General features: G+C 49.1%; 9 protein-coding genes across 10 annotated transcripts; 4 read left to right on the top strand and 5 right to left on the bottom strand.

The window, feature by feature from the left end:
- Positions 1-249: 249 nt before the first annotated feature.
- DFL_003339 (uncharacterized protein) lies at positions 250-2931 on the bottom strand (the record flags this gene model as incomplete). Its single annotated transcript, XM_067632263.1, has 5 exons — positions 250-635; positions 700-935; positions 990-2041; positions 2099-2182; positions 2233-2931. The coding sequence occupies 5 exons, from the start codon at positions 2929-2931 to the stop codon at positions 250-252; spliced, it is 2457 nt and encodes an 818-aa protein (XP_067490549.1).
- A 1526-nt stretch (positions 2932-4457) lies between these two features.
- On the top strand, positions 4458-6497 carry DFL_003338 (uncharacterized protein; the record flags this gene model as incomplete). 2 transcript variants are annotated; one of them, XM_067632261.1, is made up of 2 exons in its annotated part: positions 4458-5982; positions 6096-6196. In XM_067632261.1, 2 exons carry the CDS (start codon positions 4458-4460, stop codon positions 6194-6196), a joined length of 1626 nt encoding a protein of 541 aa, XP_067490547.1. The 2 variants fall into 2 exon arrangements, with proteins under 2 accessions (XP_067490547.1, XP_067490548.1); XM_067632262.1 differs by having other exon boundaries at positions 4458-6497.
- Positions 6498-6937: 440 nt separating this feature from the next.
- DFL_003337 (uncharacterized protein) lies at positions 6938-8322 on the top strand (the record flags this gene model as incomplete). The annotated part of the gene is made up of 3 exons (XM_067632260.1): positions 6938-7486; positions 7555-7817; positions 7905-8322. The coding sequence occupies 3 exons, from the start codon at positions 6938-6940 to the stop codon at positions 8320-8322; spliced, it is 1230 nt and encodes a 409-aa protein (XP_067490546.1).
- Positions 8323-8506: 184 nt separating this feature from the next.
- On the bottom strand, positions 8507-8954 carry DFL_003336 (uncharacterized protein; the record flags this gene model as incomplete). The annotated part of the gene is made up of 3 exons (XM_067632259.1): positions 8507-8611; positions 8692-8769; positions 8835-8954. The coding sequence occupies 3 exons, from the start codon at positions 8952-8954 to the stop codon at positions 8507-8509; spliced, it is 303 nt and encodes a 100-aa protein (XP_067490545.1).
- Positions 8955-9276: 322 nt separating this feature from the next.
- On the top strand, positions 9277-12177 carry DFL_003335 (uncharacterized protein; the record flags this gene model as incomplete). The annotated part of the gene is made up of 10 exons (XM_067632258.1): positions 9277-9351; positions 9425-9447; positions 9548-9737; positions 9821-9934; positions 9997-10250; positions 10311-10522; positions 10585-10964; positions 11027-11389; positions 11461-11639; positions 11742-12177. 10 exons carry the CDS (start codon positions 9277-9279, stop codon positions 12175-12177), a joined length of 2226 nt encoding a protein of 741 aa, XP_067490544.1.
- A 5499-nt stretch (positions 12178-17676) lies between these two features.
- DFL_003334 (uncharacterized protein) lies at positions 17677-20105 on the top strand (the record flags this gene model as incomplete). The annotated part of the gene is made up of 7 exons (XM_067632257.1): positions 17677-17756; positions 17858-17930; positions 17993-18124; positions 18208-18452; positions 18566-19067; positions 19133-19340; positions 19420-20105. 7 exons carry the CDS (start codon positions 17677-17679, stop codon positions 20103-20105), a joined length of 1926 nt encoding a protein of 641 aa, XP_067490543.1.
- Positions 20106-20636: 531 nt separating this feature from the next.
- Positions 20637-22694, bottom strand: DFL_003333 (uncharacterized protein; the record flags this gene model as incomplete). The annotated part of the gene is made up of 1 exon (XM_067632256.1): positions 20637-22694. One exon carries the CDS (start codon positions 22692-22694, stop codon positions 20637-20639), a length of 2058 nt encoding a protein of 685 aa, XP_067490542.1.
- Positions 22695-23234: 540 nt separating this feature from the next.
- On the bottom strand, positions 23235-24688 carry DFL_003332 (uncharacterized protein; the record flags this gene model as incomplete). The annotated part of the gene is made up of 2 exons (XM_067632255.1): positions 23235-23396; positions 23459-24688. The coding sequence occupies 2 exons, from the start codon at positions 24686-24688 to the stop codon at positions 23235-23237; spliced, it is 1392 nt and encodes a 463-aa protein (XP_067490541.1).
- A 16-nt stretch (positions 24689-24704) lies between these two features.
- On the bottom strand, positions 24705-25114 carry DFL_003331 (uncharacterized protein; the record flags this gene model as incomplete). Its single annotated transcript, XM_067632254.1, has 2 exons — positions 24705-24957; positions 25053-25114. 2 exons carry the CDS (start codon positions 25112-25114, stop codon positions 24705-24707), a joined length of 315 nt encoding a protein of 104 aa, XP_067490540.1.
- Positions 25115-25187: the final 73 nt, after the last annotated feature.

Here is a 25187-nt window from a genome sequence, read left to right as displayed (position 1 = left end):
GTACTGGTAGCCAAAAGAAAACCATCCATCGTGAAGAAAAGCATCATGGTACAGGCGGGTATGTTAGAATAATCAAAAAAAAAAAACCAAGTCTATCAATCGACAAAATCACCTTCGCTCGCCCGCTTCCAGAAACCGAACCCAAATCATGCAGATAACAATGCAGGGAAAAAAAAAAGAATATGTGAAACAAAGGCATATACAAAAAAAGAAACGAAAAGGCAGAATACCGCCACCGTCGCCATCGAATCAATGGCTTATATACTGGAAAACCTCACTGACAACCCTCTCGTCCCCGCCGTACTCCCCTTCCTGTCTCAACAGTAGATCCTCAATCTTCCCCATACCGTCTCCCGCAAAATGATTCCACGTGCTGGTATCGCCGTATAACATGGCGGGTGCCTTCACGTATTGCCTTCCATCCGGCTTGCATCGCTTACACTTGAACGTATCGTGCGTATCACTTCGAGTATTGGTGTTGTATTCGAACAGCTTTCTTAGATCTTCGGTTCCGAAATGTCGCTCCACGTCCTGCGCCTCGTCTACGACGCACGAAGAGAGCGACTGCTTGTGAGATTGACGTTGGAAAATCTTCTCTTCGATCGTACCGGTGGCGATGAAACGGTACACAAAGCCTATCGTATCCCCGTTAGCAACCAAACGATCCCATCTTCGTAAGAATGAGAATTGAGAACTTACAATCCTTCTTCTGGCCGTCACGCCACACACGAGCGAGAGCCTGCTGATCAGCCGCAGGATTCCAATCCGGATCGAACAAAACCAGACGGTTGGCACCGATAAGATTGAGACCGCAACCACCGGCCTTGCTGCTCAGCAGGAAGATAAACTCGTCTCCATCCGGGTTGTTGAACTTGTCGACCAGCTTCTGGCGCTTGTTGACGTTCATCGTTCCGTCGAGTCGAAGGAAGCCGTATCTACCACTGCTGTTAGCCCGAGTTGACACCCACCATCCGGATGCGAACGCTCACCCCTTCGAACGCGCCAATTTCTCAAACACATCCAACGTCTGCGTGTAATTACTGATCAAAACAATCTTATCGTTGGTATCCTGGCGAATCCTAGCCAGCATCCTGTCCAAAACAAGCATCTTTCCGGAATAGCAGACGTTGACGTATCTTCCATCTCTCCCTCTCGCCGCCTTCGGAACAAAATCGTCCGGGAAGAATTGTTCACTCCCGTGAAGGTCGCCCGGAAGCTCTAGCAGATCCGGATGGTTGCACAGCTTCTTCAAGACGTTGATGGCCTTGAGAGGCTTGCATCCGACGCCACGAAGCAGCTTCCTGACTTCGGAGCTGGTAACGAAATGATTGTACAGGTCCTTCTGGAAAGGCGCGAGCCCGCAAAAGACCACATGCTCGTATTTGACCGGTAGGTATTTCGAAAGAATGTCGTTGGTCCGTCGGATGATGAACTTGTTGACCAGTCCGAAGAGTTCTTGCAGGCGCTCGTCGCCCTTCTCTCGGGTTTTCTCGTCACTGTTCGCATCACGACCTCGAAGGATGGGCATTTCGTATTTCTTGCGGAACTCGGCACGACTTCCAAGGTAGTCAGGGTTTGCGAAGTTGAGCAGCGAGAAGTATTCCGTCAAGTCGTTTTGGATCGGTGTTCCCGACAAGATGACACGACGTTTGACGTTCAACTCCGTTAGTGCGGTGAACGTCAAACTCTCACCGTTCTTCAACCTGTGGCCCTCATCGCACAGCATGAGGCCGATTTCGGTGTTCCCTAGCTCTTTGGCATACAGACGAAGGGTTTCGTAAGAGACGATGAGAACCGGGCGAACGACTTGGTTTCCGGACGCGATAGCCCATTGTTTGAGCTGGCTGATGAGTTCTTCTTTGGTTGCCTTGCCGTCTACGGCGAACGGATTGATAGTACCCTCTCCGAGCCATTTCACGAGTTCGTTGGCCCAGTTGCGAACCAAGCTCGAAGGACACGCGATGACGCACTTCCTAATAGTAGGCCTCCCAGCTTCCGGAGACTGTTTGAGAAGCGTCCACATAAGAGTGATACATTGAAGCTACCCTCCACGTCAGCTACTTCCGTTGACCAAAAAAGCACCAGGAATCTTCCTTACGGTTTTACCAAGACCCATCTCGTCGGCCATGATACATCCGTGTGCCTTGGGGTCAATAAGGCCGGTTGTCGCCCGATACAAAAACTACTCGCCGTTAGAGTCATCCGATCAAGCTTTGGAGTTGCCATCCGTACCTTGACACCCTCGATCTGATGGGGTCTGAGCACCTTTGCCAACCTCGGGTCGATAACCACGGCGACTCTGGGAATTTCACTAGCATCCTGCTTCTTGATTCCCAATATTTCATTCAAACTTTTGTTCGGTCGCCCTTTTGAAGATTTATCCGATGATTCAGGCTCCGGAGCACTCGGAGCCTCCTCAGGCTCCTCCTTCTTATCATCGATAGTAGGATCGTAGAGAACTATTGCGAATTCCCCGGCAGGATCATGAAGCGCCTTTGCTACAAAGTTCACACCCCGGCGCATGCCCAATGCAATGGTCGGACGATCGTTGTTGATACGAGACTTGTCGATGAACGGAATGGCAAATTTCGAACGAAATGTAGATTCCGCGTCTTTTACTTTGAAGATCGGAAGCTTGTTTGCCTCCCGAAGTGCAAGGACGGCACCGGGAGCTGTCCACGATACCTCGCCGTCTTCGGCATTCCCATCGGCACCTGCATAGTTGACCTTTCGGCGCTTACGAGGTGGGAGAGCGGATTCTCGCTTCGGAGCTGCAGAACTGGGGCATTTGAAGGGTTTGAAGATCGGAGACTGGGAGGGAGTGGAGTTGATCCGAAGGAGCTTTTTGGAGGGTGGTTGGGTGGTCGAGGGACGCTGGTTTTCGGAAAGTTGGGCCAGCGGGGAGCGGAAGGAGGGGAGTGGTTTGCTCATGGCGATCGACGAAGGCAGACAGCAGGCGAACTATCAAGGGCCGGGTGGGAGTAAGTTCCGGTTGGTATTAAAAGGAACTACCAAATGTAGGTAGTTGATTGGTAATCAATTGATTCCGCGATCGAGATAGCCAGAGGGAGGGAGGGGAGTTTGAGGTTGAGCTTTGACGCCTGCAACGAACGCGCGTTGGGGGATGAGTCTGAGAAGTGCGACGTGTTGTTGACAAAGACGCCCGATCACGTGATTTACAACTCTAGGGAGGCCGGCAAGATCCGTACCCCGTGATACGCCGGCTGACAAAATGAATTTTGACACGGCAAGTCACGTATCAAGACTTCGGGAATGTCCTTCCGGGTGCCATTTCAGAATCAAGGCCTCATGGGTACTGTATTGCATTGGCGACATGTTTGAACGGAGGAAGCGAAGGGGGCTTGGCTGCGAGGCTGAAAACGAAAGAGTCACCGCATCTCAAAAAAAAAAAAAAAAAAAAAAAGGTTTGGAACGGCTAGTATGGCCCCTTGGAGCTATACCGCAGACCCCTGTCGGATCGATTATTTCGTGAAATTTCACGGGTTGGACGTAATTGTGGTTTTATTAATCTGTACAATTCGCATTCGATTATATCCCGCTATTACTCAGAGTTGTACCGATCAATTACAAGAAAAGACATGTCTTCGCCCTCGTCATCCTTTCTTGAGTCACAACCCGAGTCGGGAATAAGCGGTCAGATTTTGGGTTTTCCAGGCAGGGCAGAGCAGGGGGGTGGCGGGTGGGGTTTCGTTCTAAATCTGCGGTTTTGGAGTGGAGCTTGGGGCTCGTTTAAGGCGCACCACCAGCCTGATCGGTTTCGATATGACTACCTCGCATCAACATCAATATCGACATCCCGGTGTCTCCCTTTCAAAGGTGCATCGGAAGGCCGATTTTGTGCATCATCAAGAGCTCGAGAGTGTTTTGCATCCATGGCTTTTTTGAGTGTGTATTGATGTGGTGTTCGTGCTCATGCAATGCGGTACGGGCCTGGACCTCTTGCAAGCTATCACCAACAGGTAGCGACTAACACCACACGGGCGCACGACTTCTCTGTATTTAACACCACTTCTCCCCTACATCTTTTCAGGTTTCCTCTTCCTCTTCTTTCATATCACCATTGCCATCGTCATCAATATACGCCATCTGGGACTCTCTCATCCAGGAAGGCAACCAGAGCTGCCGGAGGAAGCTTACCATCCTCGTTCCCTGCAAGGATTCGCCTACATAGTAAGAAGCATACCGGACTATAACAGCTTGGATCCTTCTTGCCCAATTAGAAAATTATTTAACTGGCTGTACTTTCCGTCCACAGACTTCCTAATATCGATCCCGTGAATATCTCTCCGTCACCCGTCGCCCGTCGCCACCAAATTTGCTCTCTCAACACCCTTCCCCCCCCCAATCTCACTGACATATCACCCTCTTCCTCCTCTTATTCTTCTCCTCGCATCATTTTAAATCACACATTCTCTCCCGACATGGATCCTGCAGCCATGGCCCTCAATGCTGGGCTTTACAACCAAATACCCCTCGGGGCTGGCGGTGGTCAACCCGTCCAACACGATGAAGCCCTGGCTTCCATCCCGGGAGCGGAGATGGTTAAGCGTCTGCTCGATCAATATGGAATCGACTCTTCCATGCTCATCACCGTCGGCATGCTTCTCACCATCTTCAACTCGTTTACCGGTCTCTACGCCTTTTTCCTCAACCTGGTTTACCAGGCCATGAACTTCTTTGCCGCCTACTTCCTGTCCAAAGCTCACATTCGTTCGAACGATGAATCTTTCGATTATGTTATGGAATACCTCTCCAGGAACGAGATCTCTACGGATTCCCGTCTCTTCCACGTGAGCACCCAGCAAGATACCATCCCACGAAAGCACAAGGCCATGTTCTACGACGGTGCCACGTTCCAGAGCATCAACCGACCGGATAGCGAATTCGTCCAAGCCGACGAATATGGCCCGAAGCTCAAGTTCATCCCGGCATCTGCAAAGAAGCACTACTTTTTCTTCGAAAGCACTCTTTTCATCATCGAACGGACCATCGAGCATACCCCGACCCACAACAACAATGGTATGGGCGCTCGTGCTGATGATGAAACCGTTGATATCTGGACTGTTGGCCGAAACCCGGTCGCCCTCCGTCGCTTCCTCGCCCACTGCCGTGTCCTTTTCATGAAGCAACAGCAGTACAAGACCGTTCTCCACACCTGTGACACTTATGATATGCGTTGGTCTGCATCCCAGACCCGTCCGATCCGTTCCCTCGACTCCGTCGTCATGACTTTCAAGGACAAGAACCGTCTCCTTACCGATATCGCCGAATACTTGAGCCCGAAGACAAAGGCATGGTACCAAGAACAAGGTCTCCCGTACCGTCGTGGATACCTCTTCTACGGTCTTCCCGGAACCGGCAAAACCTCCTTGACAACTGCCATCGCCGGTGCCTTCAACTTGAAGCTCTTCATTCTCTCCCTCGGCTCGCAGAATCTTCATGATAACTACGTTCAAGAACTCTTCATGTCCCTCCCTCCCCGTGCCATCGTCTTGTTGGAAGATGTGGACTCCGCAAATGTCGACAGAGATTACGGATACGGCATGGCCCAAGACGAAGACATTGACTCCGAAGACGACGAGGAAGTCGACAAGGTTCTCAAACGGGGGCAGAACAACCGACGTCCATCCAATGTCTCCCTTTCCGGCCTTTTGAATGCCATCGACGGCGTCGGTTCCGCCGAAGGCCGTGTTCTCATCATGACCACCAATCGACGAGAGTCCTTGGATACCGCGCTTATCAGACCGGGCAGGGTCGACATGGAAATCGAATTCGGCCGAGCCAACCACGAAGTTTTGGAACAGATCTTCATCCAATTGTATTCCGGCAAGAAGCAAAACGTCTCATCGCTCGCCCTCGAAGCCGAAACGAAGAAAACCGAGAAGGAGATCGCCGAAGAGGCCACCCACAAGCAGGAAATCGAAGAGCTGGCTAAAAAGTTCGCTGCCATGGTTCCCGAAGGTACTTTCACACCAGCCGAAGTTCAGAACTTCCTGTTGCCACGAAAGAGAGACCCCAAGCTCGCTATCGAGGAACTTCCGGAGTGGCTCAACGTCCAACTCGATGAAATCAAGAAGACCGAAGAGAAAGAGAAGAGGAAGCGTGCCAAGTTCCTTCAGCGTCGCCAGAAGTGGTTGAAGCAGAGGAAGCAGATGAAGATGCCATTCGGCGATAGCGACGACGAGAGCGAGGACTACGGCAGCAAGAAGAAGAGACGCAGCAAGGACTTCCTCGAAGGCATCGCCGAAGAAGGTGAAGAGGACAAAAAGGAAGAAGGAGGGGACTCTCAGGAGGAAAAGGCCGACGGTGGCGCGGAAGCTAATGAGACCGTTGCCCACGAGGCCAAGGAAACCTCCGTCCCCGAGATCAAGACCGAAGCCGCGGACGATAGCAAGAGCAAGAAGAGCGAGGAGGGAGATTGGTCGGATGTTGAGACCAGCAGACCAGCAAGCCGACCAACCGAACCCTCTTCTTAAGCCATCCAACCAACCTACCTATCTACCATGTTCTTGTTTTTTTTCATATGGTCTCTTTTTCGCAGCATCTCGGATTGTGTAGATACACGGTGTTTTTGGGATACCTTGTCGTTCGTACCGTTTTTCTTTTAATGTATTTCGAAGCATGAATCTTGTTTGCGACACAGCTGCGGGTGTGGTCTAGCTAGCCTTGTTCATATGGCGTTTATGAGAACGAATACATATTGTTATCAACCATTCATCATCAAATATTATTAAGTGTAACCGTGATACCTGCTTGCCTGCTAAATCCGTGAAGCGATAGTTGTGCTGTAGAGTGCTGGTTGGGTGCGATTATCTGTACGGTGGTAGGAGAGCTGGAGCTTAGCTCCAAGCTCCAGCCCTTAAGCTTAACCGCGACACGCTCCGCCTTCCCCAAACAAACCACATCAACCACGACCATGGCTTCCACCCCCACAATCTCCATAAACTCCCCTCCCACTTCCTCCCGCCCTTCTCTGGACTCTTCGGTCGCCCACTCCCGCCTCTCCTCCGACTCCCTCCACTCCCTCGCCTCCCTCCCATCCCACGCCGGCACACCCCTAGCCGGAAACTCCATCCGCCAACCCCCCGGTGCGACCCAACGTCGCAACCGCTCCGCGCTCCGAGAATTCTACGGTCTAAAACGACGGGACGAGGAGTCGCCCAATCCCGGTGTCACCACTCCTTCCTCCGCCGGCGGGGATGCAGATGGGGGTGGTAGCGGTACGGTCAATACTATCGGTGTCGGTGATAGTTATTCGACGCTTTTACCGGCTTCGGAGCTCGACGGGCCGGGGTTTGATGCCAAGGGGTGCGTGGATAGGCTTGTGGGATCGCAGGGGGTTAAGGCATTGTTGAAGGTGGAGAATGGGTTGGTTAATGATATTAGAGGGTTTGATGGGGAGAGGAAGAGTTTGGTTTACGATAATTATAATAAGCTGATTGCTGCTACTGATACCATCCGTAGCGTATGCCCCCCCCCCCCCTTCTTAAAATACTTTTGAAAGCAGGAATTGATGTTGTGGGATTATGATAGATGAGATCGAACATGGAACCCCTCTCACCGGCGACTACAACGCTGTTACCGGCGATATCACATATAGCATCTGTTTCTTCATCGCTGGTGGAGAATGTACATGCTCACGATCCGTCGACTACGCCGGAGGCGATGAGGAAGGAACGGTTGAAGAAGAAACAGGAGGCGGTGAGGTATATTATGGAGGCGCCGGATAGGATGGAGAAACTCGTGAAGGATGGGAGGAGGGAGGAGGCTGTGAGGGAGTGGGAGGTTGTCAAGGAGTATGTGAAGAGGTGGAGGGGGGTTGATGGGGAGGTTAAGGGATTTTTGGAGAGGGGGGAGGGGGTGTTGAATGGGAGATGATGTAGTCTCGCAAGCTTGGTCCGAGGGTGCCCTTTAGGCCACGGTGGTGGTCTTGCAGTACACGAAATGAGGCTATTCGGTGAAAAGGATGACCATCGTACGCAAGAGGAAGCTGGGGTTCCTTCACTCGACGGTCAGAAGATCGTTCAACCGCAGCAAGATTATGATCCTCATATTCCCGATTTGGCGTATCGTATGCCCATGGAAAGCAACCAGGAGTTTCACAAGCATCGGAAGGAAGGAAGGAAGGGCCCACGCACCGGACAGGTGTATCTAGCACTCGGAGGCAGCTGCAAAACAGCTAATGGCCGAGCAGCCGGCCGGCAGGGACCTCTTCCCTGGGAAATCTCGATCCGGGGTTCGAGGATACCACCTCGCTCTCGTGAGGTTGGTCTTAGAATCAATTCATTAGCCATACTATAATACTGGCCCTACAACCATCTGATCGCCTTTCTCCGTATTCGAAAGGCCATACTCCAATTCCGTAAATATTTTTGGAAACGGAAGTTCCACGCTCCGCCTTTTCGCCAAAATCGAAAGCCAGAAGCCACCATGAAACCATCCATATGCATCGAATTTTGAACATAATGATCCACAAGTCAGCAAATTACTTCCCACCGCCGACCCCTCCGCCCGTGATTTTTCCAGACATCCGCTGTGCAGCGACACTGAACACCGCGAGTGATGAGACGAAGAGGATTAAATTCCAAAACTAGAACCCTCGGGTTTTCTTAGTAGTTAAGCTCAAAACTTTGAGAACGGGTACGCTAGAAGGAAAGAGCAAAGTCTCACAGCAGATCTGGAATAAGAACTTTCTTCGTTCTCCGTTCTTGCATTTGCGAAGAGACGTCGTAGGTTTGGGAGGGATGCCTGTCACGTCGAGGTCGATGTTAGAAGCTGGTAGATATGTCACCGATTTCATTTCCAATGCATACCATTCCGTAAGACTCAGCAATCAACCCGAGTACAGCAGATACCCGTAAGCGCAGTGGCCAGCTATCTCGTATCCCAGTTCGTAATCCAATCCAGACCGTCGTGGAAACGTCGAATCCCATAGAAATTCAAACCGGCCGAGTTATACGTGTTGGATTTTTTCCATATTCCCCAAAAAGCCCAGATCTAATCTAATCTAATCAGCCCGGTAGAGCTCCCAGCTCCAGCTTCGCGAACCACAACCTGTCTCGATTCCACAAGTGCACGATAACCACCTTCCGTCTACCCGTAACAACCATCAGCTTCCAACCCATTCGCAACCTTATCACGCTTCGCGATACTTTCTAGATTGGTCACACTACCGCTTTCTTCAGATACCGAAAGAGAACCCCCTTTTTTTGACCGCCTAGCGAGCACCCAGGTTCGCCGGGCATAGTTGCAATGATGGCGGTTAATCGGATTCGAAACGTATTTCAGGTTCCCAGGAAAGGAGAAACGTTCGAGTTACGAAGCGGATTGGTAAGAAGCCTCCGCCTTTTTGTCGGAAAGGCTGTGGATTCGGACGTGGAGCTAATGGCTATGGTGCACATAGGTATCCCAATACGCCCACGAGAGGTACATACCCCCCCACGCAGACCCGCGATATCACAAACCCTCCCTCCGAAGTATACCAAATAACGGTAATTAATCCGCCGTATTTTTGCAAAATAAATAGAAAAGATGCGATCCAACGAACAATCATGGCCATGACCCTCGGCAAGGATGTCTCGGCGCTGTTTCCTGACGTATTAAAGAATATCGCCACTCCGGACCTCGATCAGAAGAAACTCGTATACCTCTATCTGATGAATTATGCGAAGAGCCATCCGGATCTTTGTATTTTGGCGGTGAATACTTTTGTTCAGGTATGCAAGCCAATATTATAGAAGACATGGATTGGAGAAAAGTTATGGGAACGCGGCGGAAAGCTGATGTGGGTGCGACGTAGGACTCGGAGGACCCGAATCCGCTTGTGAGGGCGCTAGCGATACGGACCATGGGGTGTATCAGGGTGGATAAGATGGTGGATTATATGGAGGAGCCGTTAAGGAAGACGTTGAAGGTATGTTGTCTACCTCTGTTCTTAGGTCACGCGGTGGGGTTTCTAACATGGAAGGATTATAGGACGAAAGTCCTTACGTACGAAAAACGGCTGCGATCTGTGTCGCCAAGTTGTTCGATCTGAACCCTCAACTATGCCTTGAAAATGGATTCCTAGAGCAACTGCAGGAAATGATCGCGGACTCGAATCCAATGGTTGTTGCCAATTCCGTCACGGCTTTGGCAGAGATCATGCATTCTGCGCCGGAGACCGGGGCGTTGGCCATCACGCCTGCGGTTCTGAAGAAGCTATTGTTGGCTCTGAACGAGTGTACTGAGTGGGTGGTTCTTTTTCACTGTCTATTGGGGTCGTACGATGCTAACGGGGATACGTATAGATGGGGTCGGATTACGATCTTAACACAATTGGCCGAGTACCGGACTACAGATCTTAAGGAGATGGAACATATCTGCGAAAGAGTCGTTCCGCAGTTCCAGCACGTGAACCCCAGCGTTGTCATCTCTGCTATCAAAGTAGTTTTCGCGCATATGAAAGGGTTGAATTATGAGGTTGTCAAGACGTATATGAGAAAGATGGCGCCACCGCTTGGTATTCTAGCAATTCCGTCTACAATAAGATCTCGGATCGATATATTAACCAATATGGAACAGTCACCCTCCTCTCATCCGCCCCCGAAGTTCAGTATGTCGCCCTTCGAAACATCAACCTCTTGCTCCAAAAGCAACCGGACATTCTCTCCAAAGAAATGCGAGTCTTTTTCTGCAAATTCAACGATCCGCCGTACGTCAAGCTTGAGAAACTCGAAATCATGATTCGGATAGCAAATGACTCGAATGTGGACCAACTCCTCATGGAGCTTAAAGAGTATGCATTGGAAGTCGATATGGACTTTGTAAGGAGGGCGGTTAAGGCTATTGGACAGTGTGCGATTAAGATCGAGAGCGCGAAGGATAAGTGTGTGAATGTCCTTATGGATTTGATTAATACGAAGGTGAACTATGTGGTCCAGGAAGCTATTGTTGTTATCAAGGTATTTTCCATGTTCTCTCGTGCGATGCGGAAATCAGGAGTGGTCGGCTGACTTTTGGACAGGACATTTTGCGGAAATACCCTGGCTATGAGGGTATAATACCACAGCTCTGCCAATCCCTCGACGAACTCGACGAGCCCGGCGCACGAGGATCGTTAATATGGATCGTGGGAGAATATGCCGAAAAGATCAACAATGCGGACGAAATCCTATCAACTTTCATCGAAGGGTTGGAAGAGGAGGAGACACAAGTGCAACTCCAACTTTTGACCGCCGGTGTCAAGTTGTTCCTGAAGAAACCGCAAACCCAGGGATTAGTACAGAAGGTCTTACAAAGTGTGACCACCAAGAGCGATAACCCGGATTTGAGAGATCGGGCGTTCATCTATTGGAGATTGCTGTCGAACGATCCGGCTTTGGCGAAGGTATTTACGACCGGTTCGGTCAGGATATTCCATGCGGGAGAAGAAACTAACGGACTTGGGGGGGAAACCAGACAATCATTCTTGCCGATAAGCCACCGATTACTTCGACCATCAAGTCGTTACCACCTGGGCTGTTGGAACAGCTACTTTCGGAAATTTCTACGCTCGCATCGGTGTACCACAAGCCGCCAGAGACATTTGTCGGACATGGAAGGACGGGTGCAGATGCTTTGCAGAAGAGAGCATTGGAGTAAGCATATCCCCTCGATTTCTTTCCCCCACCCTTTATCTCGATCACGAGAACGACTCCCTTTCGAGAAGTGGGTTCTAAAAAATTCTCCGAAAACGATAGGGAAGCACAACAAAACGCGCGCGAAAATCCTATCCAAGCAGCCGCCGTGTCAGGCGGCAAAGTCACCAACGTGGAAAATTTGTTGGACATCGATTTCGATGGCGGAGCACCTGCGAGTGCATCCACGCCATCGAACGATCCGTTCGGAGCGGCGGACTCGGCGGAGACTAGCAGAGTCGCCAGTCCCATTTCGGGACTATCCGCGAATCCGGGCGGGATTCAGCAACCTGCCAATAATTTGGATGATCTACTGGGGGTCTTTGGAAGTGACGGGAGCGTGCAGAACGGAGGTGCGGGAAATACGGCAAGTTCCGATATGGATATTTTGGGAGGATTCGGAGGCATGAGCCTGGGAGGAACGACAAGCCCACCGCCTCAGCAAGGACAACAACAGAAAGCACAAATGAAGAACGAGGATATTCTTGGATTATTTTAACAAGAGTACGGCGGTTTTTCGAATTGGGGAGGTTTCGGGGCGGTGGTTTATCGGCGGTATGGGTTTGAAGTTTGAGCGGTGTGGCTTTTTTTTTTTTTCTTGTATAGGATCCTTCTCATTTTTCGGTTGCGCCGGGTGTGATAATGCAAGATGCATACTCTGAGAATAAAAAAAGAATACGTTGCTACCTTTGATTTTTTTTGAATCCTTTGGATTTGTTTCTGATACACACTAACTACATCATCACATATCTAGCCTGTAATGGGATATATCGGGGCGTAATATACATGGAAGCGCATGCATCCATTACATTTCATGTGTAGCTGCGAGTCTACAGATATTATGCAAGACTTTGGGTACCTATGGAGCTCGGAGTGGGTACTGTTAACCAGGGAGCTCAAGGGCAGTTTTATATGTCTGCATGGTGGATGAAACAAAAAAGGGAAAAACACGTCTTTCCGACCGTCCTCGCCTATCCATAAGCTTAAACTGCGCCGTGCAGGGTGCGCCGGTTCCACTTCTGGCAGGGACGCATTTTTGTCTGAGATCGATCAAGTGAGCTAGCGATCGAGGTAACCATTTTTGCATTGCATCGCAAACTATGCTGAAGAAGAGGAAGAAGATGAGAAAGGAATTAAAGGGAAGAACTAGGACGGGTTCGGGGGACGTGTGCACGTACGGTATCCATATGTACAAAGATGTAGGTATTAGTTAATAAGCCTCTGAAGATTGAGCTCTAGCTCCTGTTGCACAAAGCTAACAAGACGTTAGCCTAATATAATGCAATACGATACGTAATTAATTGCAATCGTAGCATCAGCAACTAGTGCCGGTGGGGGGAAAGTTTTCTTTGAAAACTTCTGCTACATTTGCATAACAAATCGAACCTCCATTGATTTTCCGAACCCTGTCAATAAGCTTCAGGTTAGTCAAACATGGCGTTTCATAACATGAACAGTATGCCAAGACACAACCGGGATGCCAAGACGCGGCTGGGCTAGCGGACAAGGGGGGTCCATGCCGATCGACGTCATCGATGCCGTTTCCATCCACGGCGCCCCGGCTGTTCTGTCCCCACTCTGAATTAGTGGTAAAAGGAATGGGCTATGCGTTCCCTTTTCTCTTCTTCTTACTAAACTCAAAACTGTGCAGGTTTGCAGAAGGAGGAGTGGGGCGCTTTTCCTCTTTGTTTTTTTGGTTTTGGTTTCTCCGGTGAAAGTTCACGGGGACAGGTTGATATAATGTACGTAATGTTTGAAGCTCTCTCCTTTGTGGCGGGAATGGAAGGAGATCACGATTTGACATGTGCACGATTTGATTCAATTGGCTGGATATCGGATCCCGTATAGACACGGCGGGGCTTTGTTTCGAATCCGGGGCATAGGAAGAGATACTACGTATGTGTGGCCCTTGTCAATCGTGAAAGATCGGATCTCAAACTGGGCGTGTGGATGGGGCCGTATATCAGGATTCACGGTTTACATGAAATGATCGATAAGCGAGTCTCCGCGACGATGCGGGAAACCTTTCGATTCACGAGCTTTCACGAAACGGAAGCTTGTGATATCACGCCATTTGTTTTATTTTAATTTTTAGGCCCTCTTTTTTTGTACAACAAAGGTGGATCTTGATGTGCGTTATTTGATATTTGAGATATTATGACTTGTGCAGTAGGTCGATGGGGATCTTAATGTGTAACGGACCCGGAAGCAAAAACCGGGGTTTTCGATCTATACGTCTTCCTCTTTTCTTCTTTTCATGTCATAAACGGTCACGGTACGATGGGCAATGGGACCTAAAACCCGGCGATATAATGGTACAACGGTGGTACGAGTTTTACACCGTACGCAAGGCGATCAAACCACCTGCCAACTTATCTCCGAACACAAATGGGTTTTGTCGAAAGAAAGAAGAAGAAGTTTAAGAGAGGGGATAATCGGAGTTCCCATCCGACCCTTCATTGGTCGGGGAATCAGGAATGACGGAGTATAATTAGTTATTTGAAAAAAAAAAAGTGTGCAAGTGGTTTTCGGCATCGTGAACGCATTCCTGGGCAGGTGTACATGAACGTCCCCATAAGCGGATGTATTATCTGTTCGTGAAATGTACATTTTTTTTTTTTTTTGGATGAGCGGGGTTAAGTGTAGGCTAACCTGGCCGTTCGTGTTTGTAGATTCGATTGGAATTTTGATTCCATCCCGTCTTATCTGGATTTCTAACCTCTCGGTGTTTCTTTGGGGATGTCTCAGACAGGGTTCGTATGCGTCGTAGGTATATCGTGCATCGAACGTTCACGTACGTACCGTCTGCATTCTGCAATTCTGTAAATGTTGCCTGTTGATTTTAGTTCGTTAATACCTGTTAGCCGCAGTGTAATTGAAGCCAAGCATTGAGATTCTCTGGAACCAAGGGTGCACGTTCGCAAAACGAAAAAAAAAACGTCCTCTTCAACTGGGAAGATGCCTGTGGAAGTTCGAAACTCCTGGGCTTGGAGCGTTTAAAGGCATCCTCCGTGTTTGTTCGATCTTTTTCTCGTCCGCCCCTTTCTTAATTCTTTCCCAGCGATAGTTTTCTATCTGGTTAGGATGAACAAGTGTATCGTACTATGCCACTTGCCGGTTGGTCTACCCCCCCCCCTTCCTGTACCTGGATCACAATGCCGTACCTGCCTTAAGGTCCTTTACGTTTTCTCTCTTTTTCCCCAGGTCGATGGACGGGAACGGGTAGTACGATGATATCTAAAGTTCAAAGGTCACTTTGGAAAGTGAAAAATGATGGCGCGGCGTCTCTCGGAGCCGAGGGAATGGGTTAATTCAAACGGTAAATTATAGGCGGAGCGGCGCCGGGCGGAATACATCATCAAAATTCATGTCGAAGCATGCTTCAGATCTTGGTACACTAAAGCCTGTGCTTCTTTTTCTGGAGGCGCGTTAACAAAAAAGGAAGAAAGAAAAAAAAGGAAATATCGGTTAAGAAAGTGAAGAGGTATAAGAGATTTGGTGGTTACGTCTGGGGTGTCTTGGTGTTCCCCACCCCACCGCTTGAACCCATGCCCACCACCATCCCTGGCTTGTTCTTCTTGCGACCTTTAACAGAAGGTTTTCCGTTGGCGTCGAAATCTCCTTTTCTTGCGGATTTCCTGATTGTGGGCTTTTAAGGGAAGCAGAGGTCCTCAAGGGTCTCTGTATTAAAAAGGGCCGCTTCTAGACCGGCCTCGCCTTCTGGTCCTTTTTTCCCATCTTCTCCCGGCTCACAAATCGCATAATCCACGGCCACGCTTTGCTAAGCTACTGCTTTCTACCGAATAGCTGGCCATTTTTGAATTTCAAGGCCGAACAGTTCGAGTTCCAGTTGCGATAGCTCTGGATATCCGCACCCTTGTCCTTTTACGACATTTTCCTATCGTTTCCCTTACTTTTTCCTCGTGACCATTTCTTTTAGGTATTTTTATTTTATTTATATATATTTTTCTGCAAACCGAACGTTCCAAAGGTATCTCTGTCACGGATACACTTCCTGTTGAAATTACTTTGCATTGGGGGAGGGAAAAAGTACCTTCTCGGATTTTTCGAACCGAGCGAGAGGGCTTGCTTTTGCTGTCTGCTTGCCGAGTTACTTGACACTCTCTTCTTTTTTCCCCAGCAGCTTTACCTGTTCGTGCGAAGGGATCCAGCGTTCAAATCCACATTGAATTCTATATTCCTTTTCGCCCAGGGAAAGAAAGAACTGAACGTCTCTTACTTTTTATTATTAACCCTTTTTACGATTCGCCACCTCTTTTTCATCCGATACCCATACATAATAGTTTTCCGCAGCACCCCTTGGAAACCTTTTTTTTCGTCTGCATTTGTGCTGGAGCTGGTCGTCATCCCGAGAAGCAGACAGACACCGTGCGCCTTGCCTCCCCCGCCGTCCCACGGTATCGGAACGCCCATTTTTTATATTTTTATTCCAGCTTGGGGGTGTGTGGGTGAACTGTCAATTCCGTCATATCGTCACCTTTTCGTTTCGTTTCGCAGCTTCGATAATTCTTTTTTCTCTCTTCTCCTTCTAAAAAAAAAAAAACAACGAATATTATATCCGACAGCACGGTGTTTCTTATTTTTTATATCGGATGTTCCGTTTTGGGCGACGATTGTACAACCTTTCTAACGTTTAACACACAGCTTTACAACCATATCGATTCCTTCCAACGGGAATTCGACACAAGAATAGGATAACTTGAGATCAGCTTAGCTGTTGGGGGGGTTTTTCTGTCCTCGCTGGCCCGTGTCCTCTGAAGATTTGAAAAGAAAAGAAATAAGAAAGTATCCTATCTCGCTTGGCAGATCGAGTCGACCAAGAATCATACGAGGCCGCGAAAAGCATCATTTCCTCTTCCGTGAGAGCTCTTTTATTCTCTTTCCTTCAAGAAAACGGGGCTTTACTCTTTTGTCAAGCAACGGATCAAACGCAGAATTCGAGATCCTTCTTGATTTTTGAAAAGAGAGGAAGAAAAGAAAAGAAAGGTCGCTCGACGATCGACGCATTTCAATTTCAACGACAGCCAGCCATCCGAATTCGCTAGGGCAGCTGCCTAAGCTATCTACTTCGTACCTCTCTTCTGATCCGATCCTCTTTTCCCTCGCTCCATCCTTTCTTATATGCAATTATACACGGCTACTCTTTTTCTGCCCCCAGTGTTTCGCGCACGCGTGTGTCATCGCCACCCGCCACTTTCACTTCGTTGAGAGTGAGGCAAACGACCTGCTTTAAACCCTCCACCAAAAGACACCCGCCGACAACCTTCGCCTTCAGAAGAAGGTTAAGCTTCCGAGAAATATTCACCGCCAGCATCGCCTTTTTTTCGCTTTTGATTAAAGCTTCCGAACTACTTTTTTTTCCCAAGGAAGTTGTTTGCATTGGAAAACACACTTTGTAGTCAACTTGCGGAGAGTGGGATTTATATACTGCCACCCTGGTTTATTGGTAAAAAAAGAAGAATCGTCTGGACCTTCGGGGTGGATAACCACACCGTTTTATACGAAAGAAAGACAAGGCCTAGAATCGAGAGTACCCGAGCTCTACCTTTTTTCGCGGACTTCGGGTGACCTTTATTCCCTTCTACTTTTTCCCGTTTATGCACCCGGACATTCTGAGAATAAAACCTACCACAAAAAATCCCATTTCCGAACGGAATAACGACAGGAGAAGAAGAACCCAGGTCGAGACCGGGTCCGGACCCTTTTTTTGTCTTACATCGACAACCCCACGACGACGCTCAACCCCTTTGCGGCTCTTTCCGTTTTCACAACCCACCCGGGCCCACAACGTGCTTTTCGAGATCGTGGCGACTAGCTGCGAAAACGTGGTGTACATCACATCTTGCATTGCATTACCGAAAAAAGAAAGAAAAAAAACCGAGTCTTAGCACGAGGGCGCGGGGAAAAGTGGAATCCGGGGTTATCGATATTTTTTTTTTCGCATACAGTGGCTGTCGTTTTGTTCTAAGCTATCAAGATGGAAGGGGAAGGTGGTAAAGGTGGAAATTCCACTTTAACTACAGGGAATACATCGGATTTCGTAAAGAAGCTTTATCGGTAAGCAAATCAAATGACATTTATAATTTTGTTTTCGACTATTATTGGGATACTAGAATACTGATTTCTGGGGGGAACTTTTTTTATATATTGTTTCGTAGCATGTTATCGGAGAAACAGCATGCGCATGTGGTCAGGTGGTCAGATAACGGTGGCAGTTTTATTGTTTTCGATGTGGGTCTGATGTATAACGGTTGATATATAGGGTTATGCTGACAGAGATACATGCATTTTAGAACGCAGAATTTACCAAGAACGTCCTCCCGCAGCACTTCAAGCACAGCAACTTTGCCAGCTTCGTCCGCCAGTTGAATAAATACGACTTTCACAAAGTCAGGGCCACGGATGAATCGCTGATACAGAACGGGGTAAGGGTGATACTTGATCCCAATTACGTAAAACCTCAAAAGGCTTCAAATCACTAACTTGTTAAAATAAAAATAAAAAATAGGACCAAGCATGGGAATTCGTACACCCCCATTTCCGATTCGGAGACGACAGTAACCTCGAAGGAATCAAAAGAAAAGCACCAACCCAAAGAAACAAAAAGGATTCCGAGGAGCCGCCAAAGCAAGACGAGACAAAGGAGCTTATTGCGAAACTCCAGGCGAGGTTGGAGCAGGTGTGCGCGCAAGTTGATACTCTGGAGGATTTATATCATAAAACGGTATCGCATATGAGGTTTATGAATGGCAGGTTGGTTTTTTTTTTTTTATTTTTTTAAATATACCTTACGGAGTTATTATATCATAATCCGGTGGGAGTGAAAACTAAGGAGGGAGGCTGACGAAATGACGTTGCCGGAATAGTGGATACATGGCCCCTCAGATGCACCCACATCATCCGGAACATGGAATGCCGATTCATCTTTCTCCGCAAATAATGGCGCACCAAATCCCTCCTCACGGTCCTCCGCAAATACACCCCGCCACGCCCCTCCAACAAGCCGAAAGATTCATGCAACAACACCCGCCTATCCCACCGCCGCCGCCACCCCATCATCAAAACGGATACGTAGACATGAACGCCAACGGCATGAACAATGCCGGCAACCCAGCTATGAACCTCAGCGGATTTGGAAACACGGCCGCGCAGTCAGGAGTTCCGTTGCATGCTACGGACCCACAGATCTCGACTACCTTCCGACAAGAAGCTCGACGTCCGACGGGGCCACGGAAGAAGAGCGCTAGCGGTGGTCTCGCGCCGCATTGGAAGCGGCCGCCGAAGATCTTGTTGGTGGAGGATGATCCTACTTGTCGTAAGATTGGGCTGAAGTTTTTGGAGGCGGTGGGGTGTTTGCCGTTTTACGCTGTAAGTTCATTTTACCCTTTAGTATCGGGTTGGAGGGTTTCGGTTCGTAACAAGTTATATTATAGTGCGACGGTTTGGAAGGAATTCGAAAGTTCCAGGACCCCAACGGTCCTCATTACGATCTGGTCCTAATGGACATCGTGATGCCCCACCTCGACGGCGCGAGCGCTTGTGGTGAAATCCGCAAAGAAAGACCGGATATGAAAGATCCTCCCGTCGTAGCTATGACATCGAACATCCGGACTACAGATATAAATCTCTACTTCAACTCCGGTAAGCCCATTACCTACCCCCCCCCCAAAACAAAATCACACAACGTAGCATTGTAAATAACACACCGGCTCCGCAACAGGAATGATCGATGTCCTCCCCAAACCCTTCACCCGCGACGGCCTCCTCCAAACCCTCCAAAAATGGCTCCCCCACCTCCAAACCTCCACCGAACCCTCTTCGAAAACCACCGCCTTCCCACCCCCCGGCGGCGCCAAAGCCTCAAACTTCCCCCAAAATAGTCCGAACTCCACCCCAACCCAAACCCAACAACAAGGACCGCAACCAGCATCCGCCTCTCCCGTCCTAAAAACCGAATACGATAACACCACAAACTCGCACGCTGAAGACGATATAGACGACGACGACGAAATGAACGGAAGGAACGGACAGCACACGCCGGATAGCTCGGTAGGGGGCATGGTAGCCTCCTCCTCCGCAGTCAGCGGCGGCGGTGGTGTAAGCCATCCGCACGCCGGACATCCTCCGCAACAACATGGACACGGGCATCATCCAAGTGGGGATTATGCATTCGGGGAATCGAACGGTCCGCCCGGTGGATACGGAGGGCCGGGGGGTACGGGGGGTGTCGAGGGGGAGATGTTGAGTGCTTCGGCGGGGATATATACGCCGGGACTTGTGGGGCTTGGGGGACCGCAGCTTGGTGGGATGGCGTCGCCGAGAGGAGGGGTCAGGAGGCAGTTGGATGCGGGGATTCATGATGATTATGATTCGAGGATCAAGAGGATGAGGTATAATGCTACTTGATCAATTGAAAAAAGACCATGAGGTGTTTCATGTTTTTGGTATATATATATTATATATTTTCATTATGGAGTTTTTTAAGCGTTTTTTTTTTTTTTTAAAGTTGGATGGAGAATGATTTTCTTGATGAGATATTTCTATATGCAGAACTATTCCTCGGGGCTTGTATGATGTTTTTTTTATATCCTTTTTCTTTATAATTTGACGAAAAGAACAGGTTTTTTACGCTACCACGGCTGTTGTATTTGTCTTATATAGCATGGCGTTTGCTTTTTGTTTCTTTTTGACTCTACTCGGCTCCATCTTTGGGACGGTTCGGTTGGCTCGCACCGCACTGTGGTTTGCGGTTCTTCCTCTTGTAAATTTATTCCGAATATATTATGGCTTTGTGGTTTCATTCGATACAAAGCAAGTATCTATGGACATGATCGATAGTACTCTAATTTTCCCACCCAAACCCCATACCCAACGCCCATTTTATGATCATGAGTTGTACAAACCAGCCGTCAAAATAACCCACCGTTTCGCTCAAACTTACATCCCCCCACCCATCCCCTTGCTCATCTTCTTCGACCTCTGCCTATCCCTCGCCGCCGACTGCATCTTCCTATTATGCTCCCCCCTCGCCTTCGAAGTCTTCTTCCCAACGTGAGGTTCCTTCCCATCCTGATTAACAGCAGGCGCATGATCCTTCTGTTGTCCTGCAACGTTCCTATCATTTGGTCCTGCGAAACGGCTACCTCTTCCTCTACCCCTCCGTCCACCACCACCTCCACCGCCCCTCCCGGCACCGCTGCCTTCTCCTTCTCCTTCGTCCGAATCACCTTTTCTGTATGCTGTTCGCTGTAGTGTTGTTTGCGAAGAGTTTCCGGCGTCGGATTCTCGTGAAAACCTGATTTCTAACTGTCGCAGTCGCTTCCCGTCTCTATCCAACATTATCTTCCATCCTTCGATAGCTTCATCGCTCATCCCCGTTACCTCCCGTAGGTTCTTCCGCTCAACGCTCCGTCTCGTAACCGCATCTCTCGCAAATACACCCGGATTGTTTACGAAAGCATTGTACAACGCTCTTTCCTCCGTTCCACCTGATGCGATATTATTGCTACCGTTAGCTTCGGATTCGACAGCAGTGGCGGGATCAACGGTTCCGACGTCTCCGTGGTCGTAAGTGTCGTCTCGCTCGTCGTCGTCGGAGTCGAATGCTTGGAGCGCTGATAGGATTTGGGACTTTGTGGGGGCGGTGGTACGGTCCTTTAGGAGGTTGTCGGCTGTTCCTGACAGGTCGCGTTTTCCCATGTAGAGGCGGGAGGTGGGGACCGTGAGGGTTGAGAGTTCGTCGGATTTGGAGGGTGGGAGGGGTGGAGTGAATTCGGTGTATGGTTGGGGCTGGGGGGATCCGAGGGAGGGGTCGTCGAGGAGGAGCATTGTTGCGGATTCTAGGTCGTAGTTTGTGGAGGACAAGGTGGCTTCGAGGAGGGATTTTGAGGTGTGAGGGAAGAGTTGGGATAACTCGTGGATTTTTGCGGAAATGTCTATTGTCGATGTGTCGACCTGTGGGTGTTTGGGTTTTTGTTTTCTCCGTGGTAGTCTTGTGATTCTTTTCGATGACGAGGAAGGTACCGTGGAATCGAAGTTTTGGAGTTTTGTAAGAATTGTAGACCATCGGTTCGTATAACCCTCCGCATCTATGGATGTTAACCGGTCTAACAATGGAGTTTGGGAGATCATGGCGGTGACGTATGAGTTCCTTGGAATATCCGCATCCGCTCCCGCGATGAAGTTGAAGAGAAAGTCGATGACGGCAGAGTAACGTTTAGGATCTGTCTGTGTGCTCGCCATGATGACGGTAAACTGTAACCGTCTAATTTCCTCCAATATAGGTGCAACGATATCCTTCCTATTCTGTGACGATAACGAAAAATACGCGGCAGCAAGATCCTCGAATACCGTTTCTTCGGATTGTATTTCAAATGATATCTCCGGTATTGCCATGATGAAATAACAAAGTTCTTGTAAAAGAGCAACATGTTGATTTCCAACGGTTTCCTTCCCGGATGCTAGATCCTGTAGAATTGTGGATGTGTATTTTAAATGTTCTTTCGTGGCGGTGATGAGGATTGAGGAATCGTGGTTCCATATCGAACATAATAGAGGCTTCGAACCACCCTCGCCGAAGAATAAAGCGCCGAGTTTGATGTAGCTCCGGTTCGATGGGAGGATTTCGGAAATGTTGATACCGAGCTTTATAGCACGTTTTAGAACCAGCCGGAGGGAATGGTTGATGTATTTTGCTTTCGTCGTGATGGCTTCTTCTGCTTGGGAGCTTTGGGAGCTTGCGGACGAGGTGGAGGGGTATACCCAATCGTCCGTATCGCCGTGGGATAAATCATCATTAGAGATGTAAGACGATAGAAATTTTGCGAATGATGATGTGGGAGTGATTTGCTGTGCGAATGAGGGATCGGGGAGGTGACGGAGGGTGTGAAGAGCTGCGGTCCAGTGGGTTAGACAACGGTCGACGGTGGGCGGGGAGAGTTTGGAGCGGGATTTGTAGGGTGGGATGCTGGCGAAGAAGATTTGGTCGGATGACATTGCGATCGATTGAAGGGAGCGAGGGAGGTGATGGTAGATGGATTGGTGGAGGAGGAGATGTTGGAGGTTTATATCAATTGGAGTTGGCAGCTGGGGTTTGGTGTGTGTTACATTATGAATCATGCCTGCACTTTGGCTCGAAACGGAAGTCGTCGACATCAACCACGCCGCCCATGTCATCAGTATTTCACATGACAGGAGAATCAACTTCAAAGACTGTACTTTTGTGTATTGTATGAAAAAGAGTAAATTATATACAAAGGCCCGTCTCAAAAATAAATATTTCATAAGAAATATATATAACTATATGTACAATACAAAAAAAAGTATGTAGAATATGTGGATACATCGGGCTTCGCCCCATAAACACCGGCCTCACCGTAGCGTTAAGGAGCGATACGTATATAAAAATATGTAGCATCGCAATCTTGGCTAACAGGTCCTCCTTTGCAAATGTACTTGCGAAACTCATAGTACGCATACGTTTATTGCCGAAATAGGAATGTAGATATGATATATGATATTACGATATGCATCGTTTTACTTCTTCCTCGTAAGTCCCTTCCTGGCTATCTGCTCCAGCCCTTCCTTCGCTTCGGAGTCCGGGAATACACTGATTGCCTCGATTGCCTTCCTCGAGAAGCCCTCCGCCAGCTCTCTTGTCCGCTCCAATCCATTGCTCGACTGAACCATCTCCCATGCCTATTAAATTTCTACATTAGTACGGATACCTTCTCCGGCAATTGAAAAAAATAATTACAAACCTTCTCAACATCTCCTTCCTCCGAAAACTTCCTGTTGATCATCGGTCCGAGCTCCTCGTACTGCTCCCACGCAAACAACACCGGCGCCGTCGCCAATCCCAACTTCAAGTCCGCCTGCGCCGGCTTGCCCAATTCTCCCGAAGTAATGGTATAATCCAACAGATCGTCCACGAGTTGAAACGAAAGCCCCAAATTCTTTCCATAAAGGTAAGCGGCATCGGCAACCTCCTTCGTACTGCCACCCAACAAAGCCGCCGCACGGCAGGACTTCGAGATCAACGATGCGGTTTTAAGGTAGGTCTTTTGAATGTAATACTCGAAAGCCGCTGGCGAATACTTCTCGGATATTGTTTCGGTTCCGTTATGCAATTGCATAAACTCGCCTTCCACGAGGTTTGCGATAACGGTCGCTAGCAATTCTACGACCTCCGCATCTCTTAACCTGGCCAGCGCCACGGATGCCCTTCCCAGCAAGAAGTCGCCAGCCAATATAGCCATTTTGTTTCCAAACGCCAGGTTCCCGGATGGACTCCCTCTTCTGGCTTCGGCGTTATCGATCACATCGTCATGTAATAACGAAGCCGCATGGATCATCTCCGTAATCTCCGCCAACCGCTTCTGACTCGGCGAGATCTGTGTCGCAACATCGCTGGCAAGCGCCCGACCATCCACAATCGGCCGTACGGAACCATCAACATCAAGATACGAAGGATTAAAATCCTGCAAAATATTCGGACTCGTCATGGGAACGTTAATAGTAGCCGATATACTATCCCTTCTCCTCTCTGCTTCCTCTGCTTTTGGACAGTTATAGGTCGCTCTGGCCATTAATAAAACGACGAGGGGTCGTAAATGTTTGCCTTCGCTTCGGATGTAGTATTTTGCAACTTTGTCGAGGGATGGATGGCCGGAACTTAGGAGGTCTTGGATGTTCTTTGTCAACATCTTCATTTCGGTGGCGACTATGGCGGCGGGGTTCAGGGTGAAGGAAGGCGCTGCTTCGGCGACGAGCGCTGAGGCTTTGTTGAGGGTTGCTGCCCATGCTGTGTTTGTGCGCCGTTGGGGAAGACGGGTTCTTGTTGTAGATGTAGATGTGGAAGAAGGTTGTAGTTGGTGGGAGCAGAGGATGCACGGTGAAGTCGTTTTAGAAGTAGTTGTATACGCTCTGCTGGCGACAACGGTACGCCGTAAGGCCGGCAGGGCCGAACGACGGAGCAGATGTGAATGCATTTTTTTAATTTATTTTTTATATAACCCGGAAAGAGCAGCGACGGCGATGTCGTTTCCCTCTGCTTGTCCGACCGGTATATTCTCCCAGTCTAACCCCGGTGCCTTCGATCAATCCCAACCCGAGCACCGTCAACAAAACAAAGGAGGCAGTCGTGATAGTAGCTCTGGATGGTCGAAGCGGTTTGTCCCGATACCCGCATGGCAAGCCCGCCAGCCTTTTTTTCCAACGAGCTCTTTCTTTCGAAACAATCGGATTTGCCAAAAGGCACCTGAGCCCACGTCCGAAAGTCCGGTTAGCCTCCTTCCCTCCTTTCGAGACAGACAACGGCAATGGGGTAGAATGGGACGGAACGGGCTGAGGTACCTGTACAAAGACCAGAGGTGGGATGCAATGCAATGGTGGGATTTTTCGGCCGGGCTGGACATTTTTTTCTCATATGAAAGCGGTTAGCTTTTTGCGGTTTGCAGTTTCGGCCGTCATTTCGAGGACAAGCGAGAA

The sequence above is a fragment of the Arthrobotrys flagrans genome, assembly GCF_004000055.1.
Source record: "Arthrobotrys flagrans strain CBS H-5679 chromosome Unknown unitig_0, whole genome shotgun sequence".
In the NCBI taxonomy this organism is placed as follows: domain Eukaryota; kingdom Fungi; phylum Ascomycota; class Orbiliomycetes; order Orbiliales; family Orbiliaceae; genus Arthrobotrys; species Arthrobotrys flagrans.
Note: the sequence above shows the minus strand (reverse complement) of the source record. Positions and strands in the feature narration are given on the sequence as shown.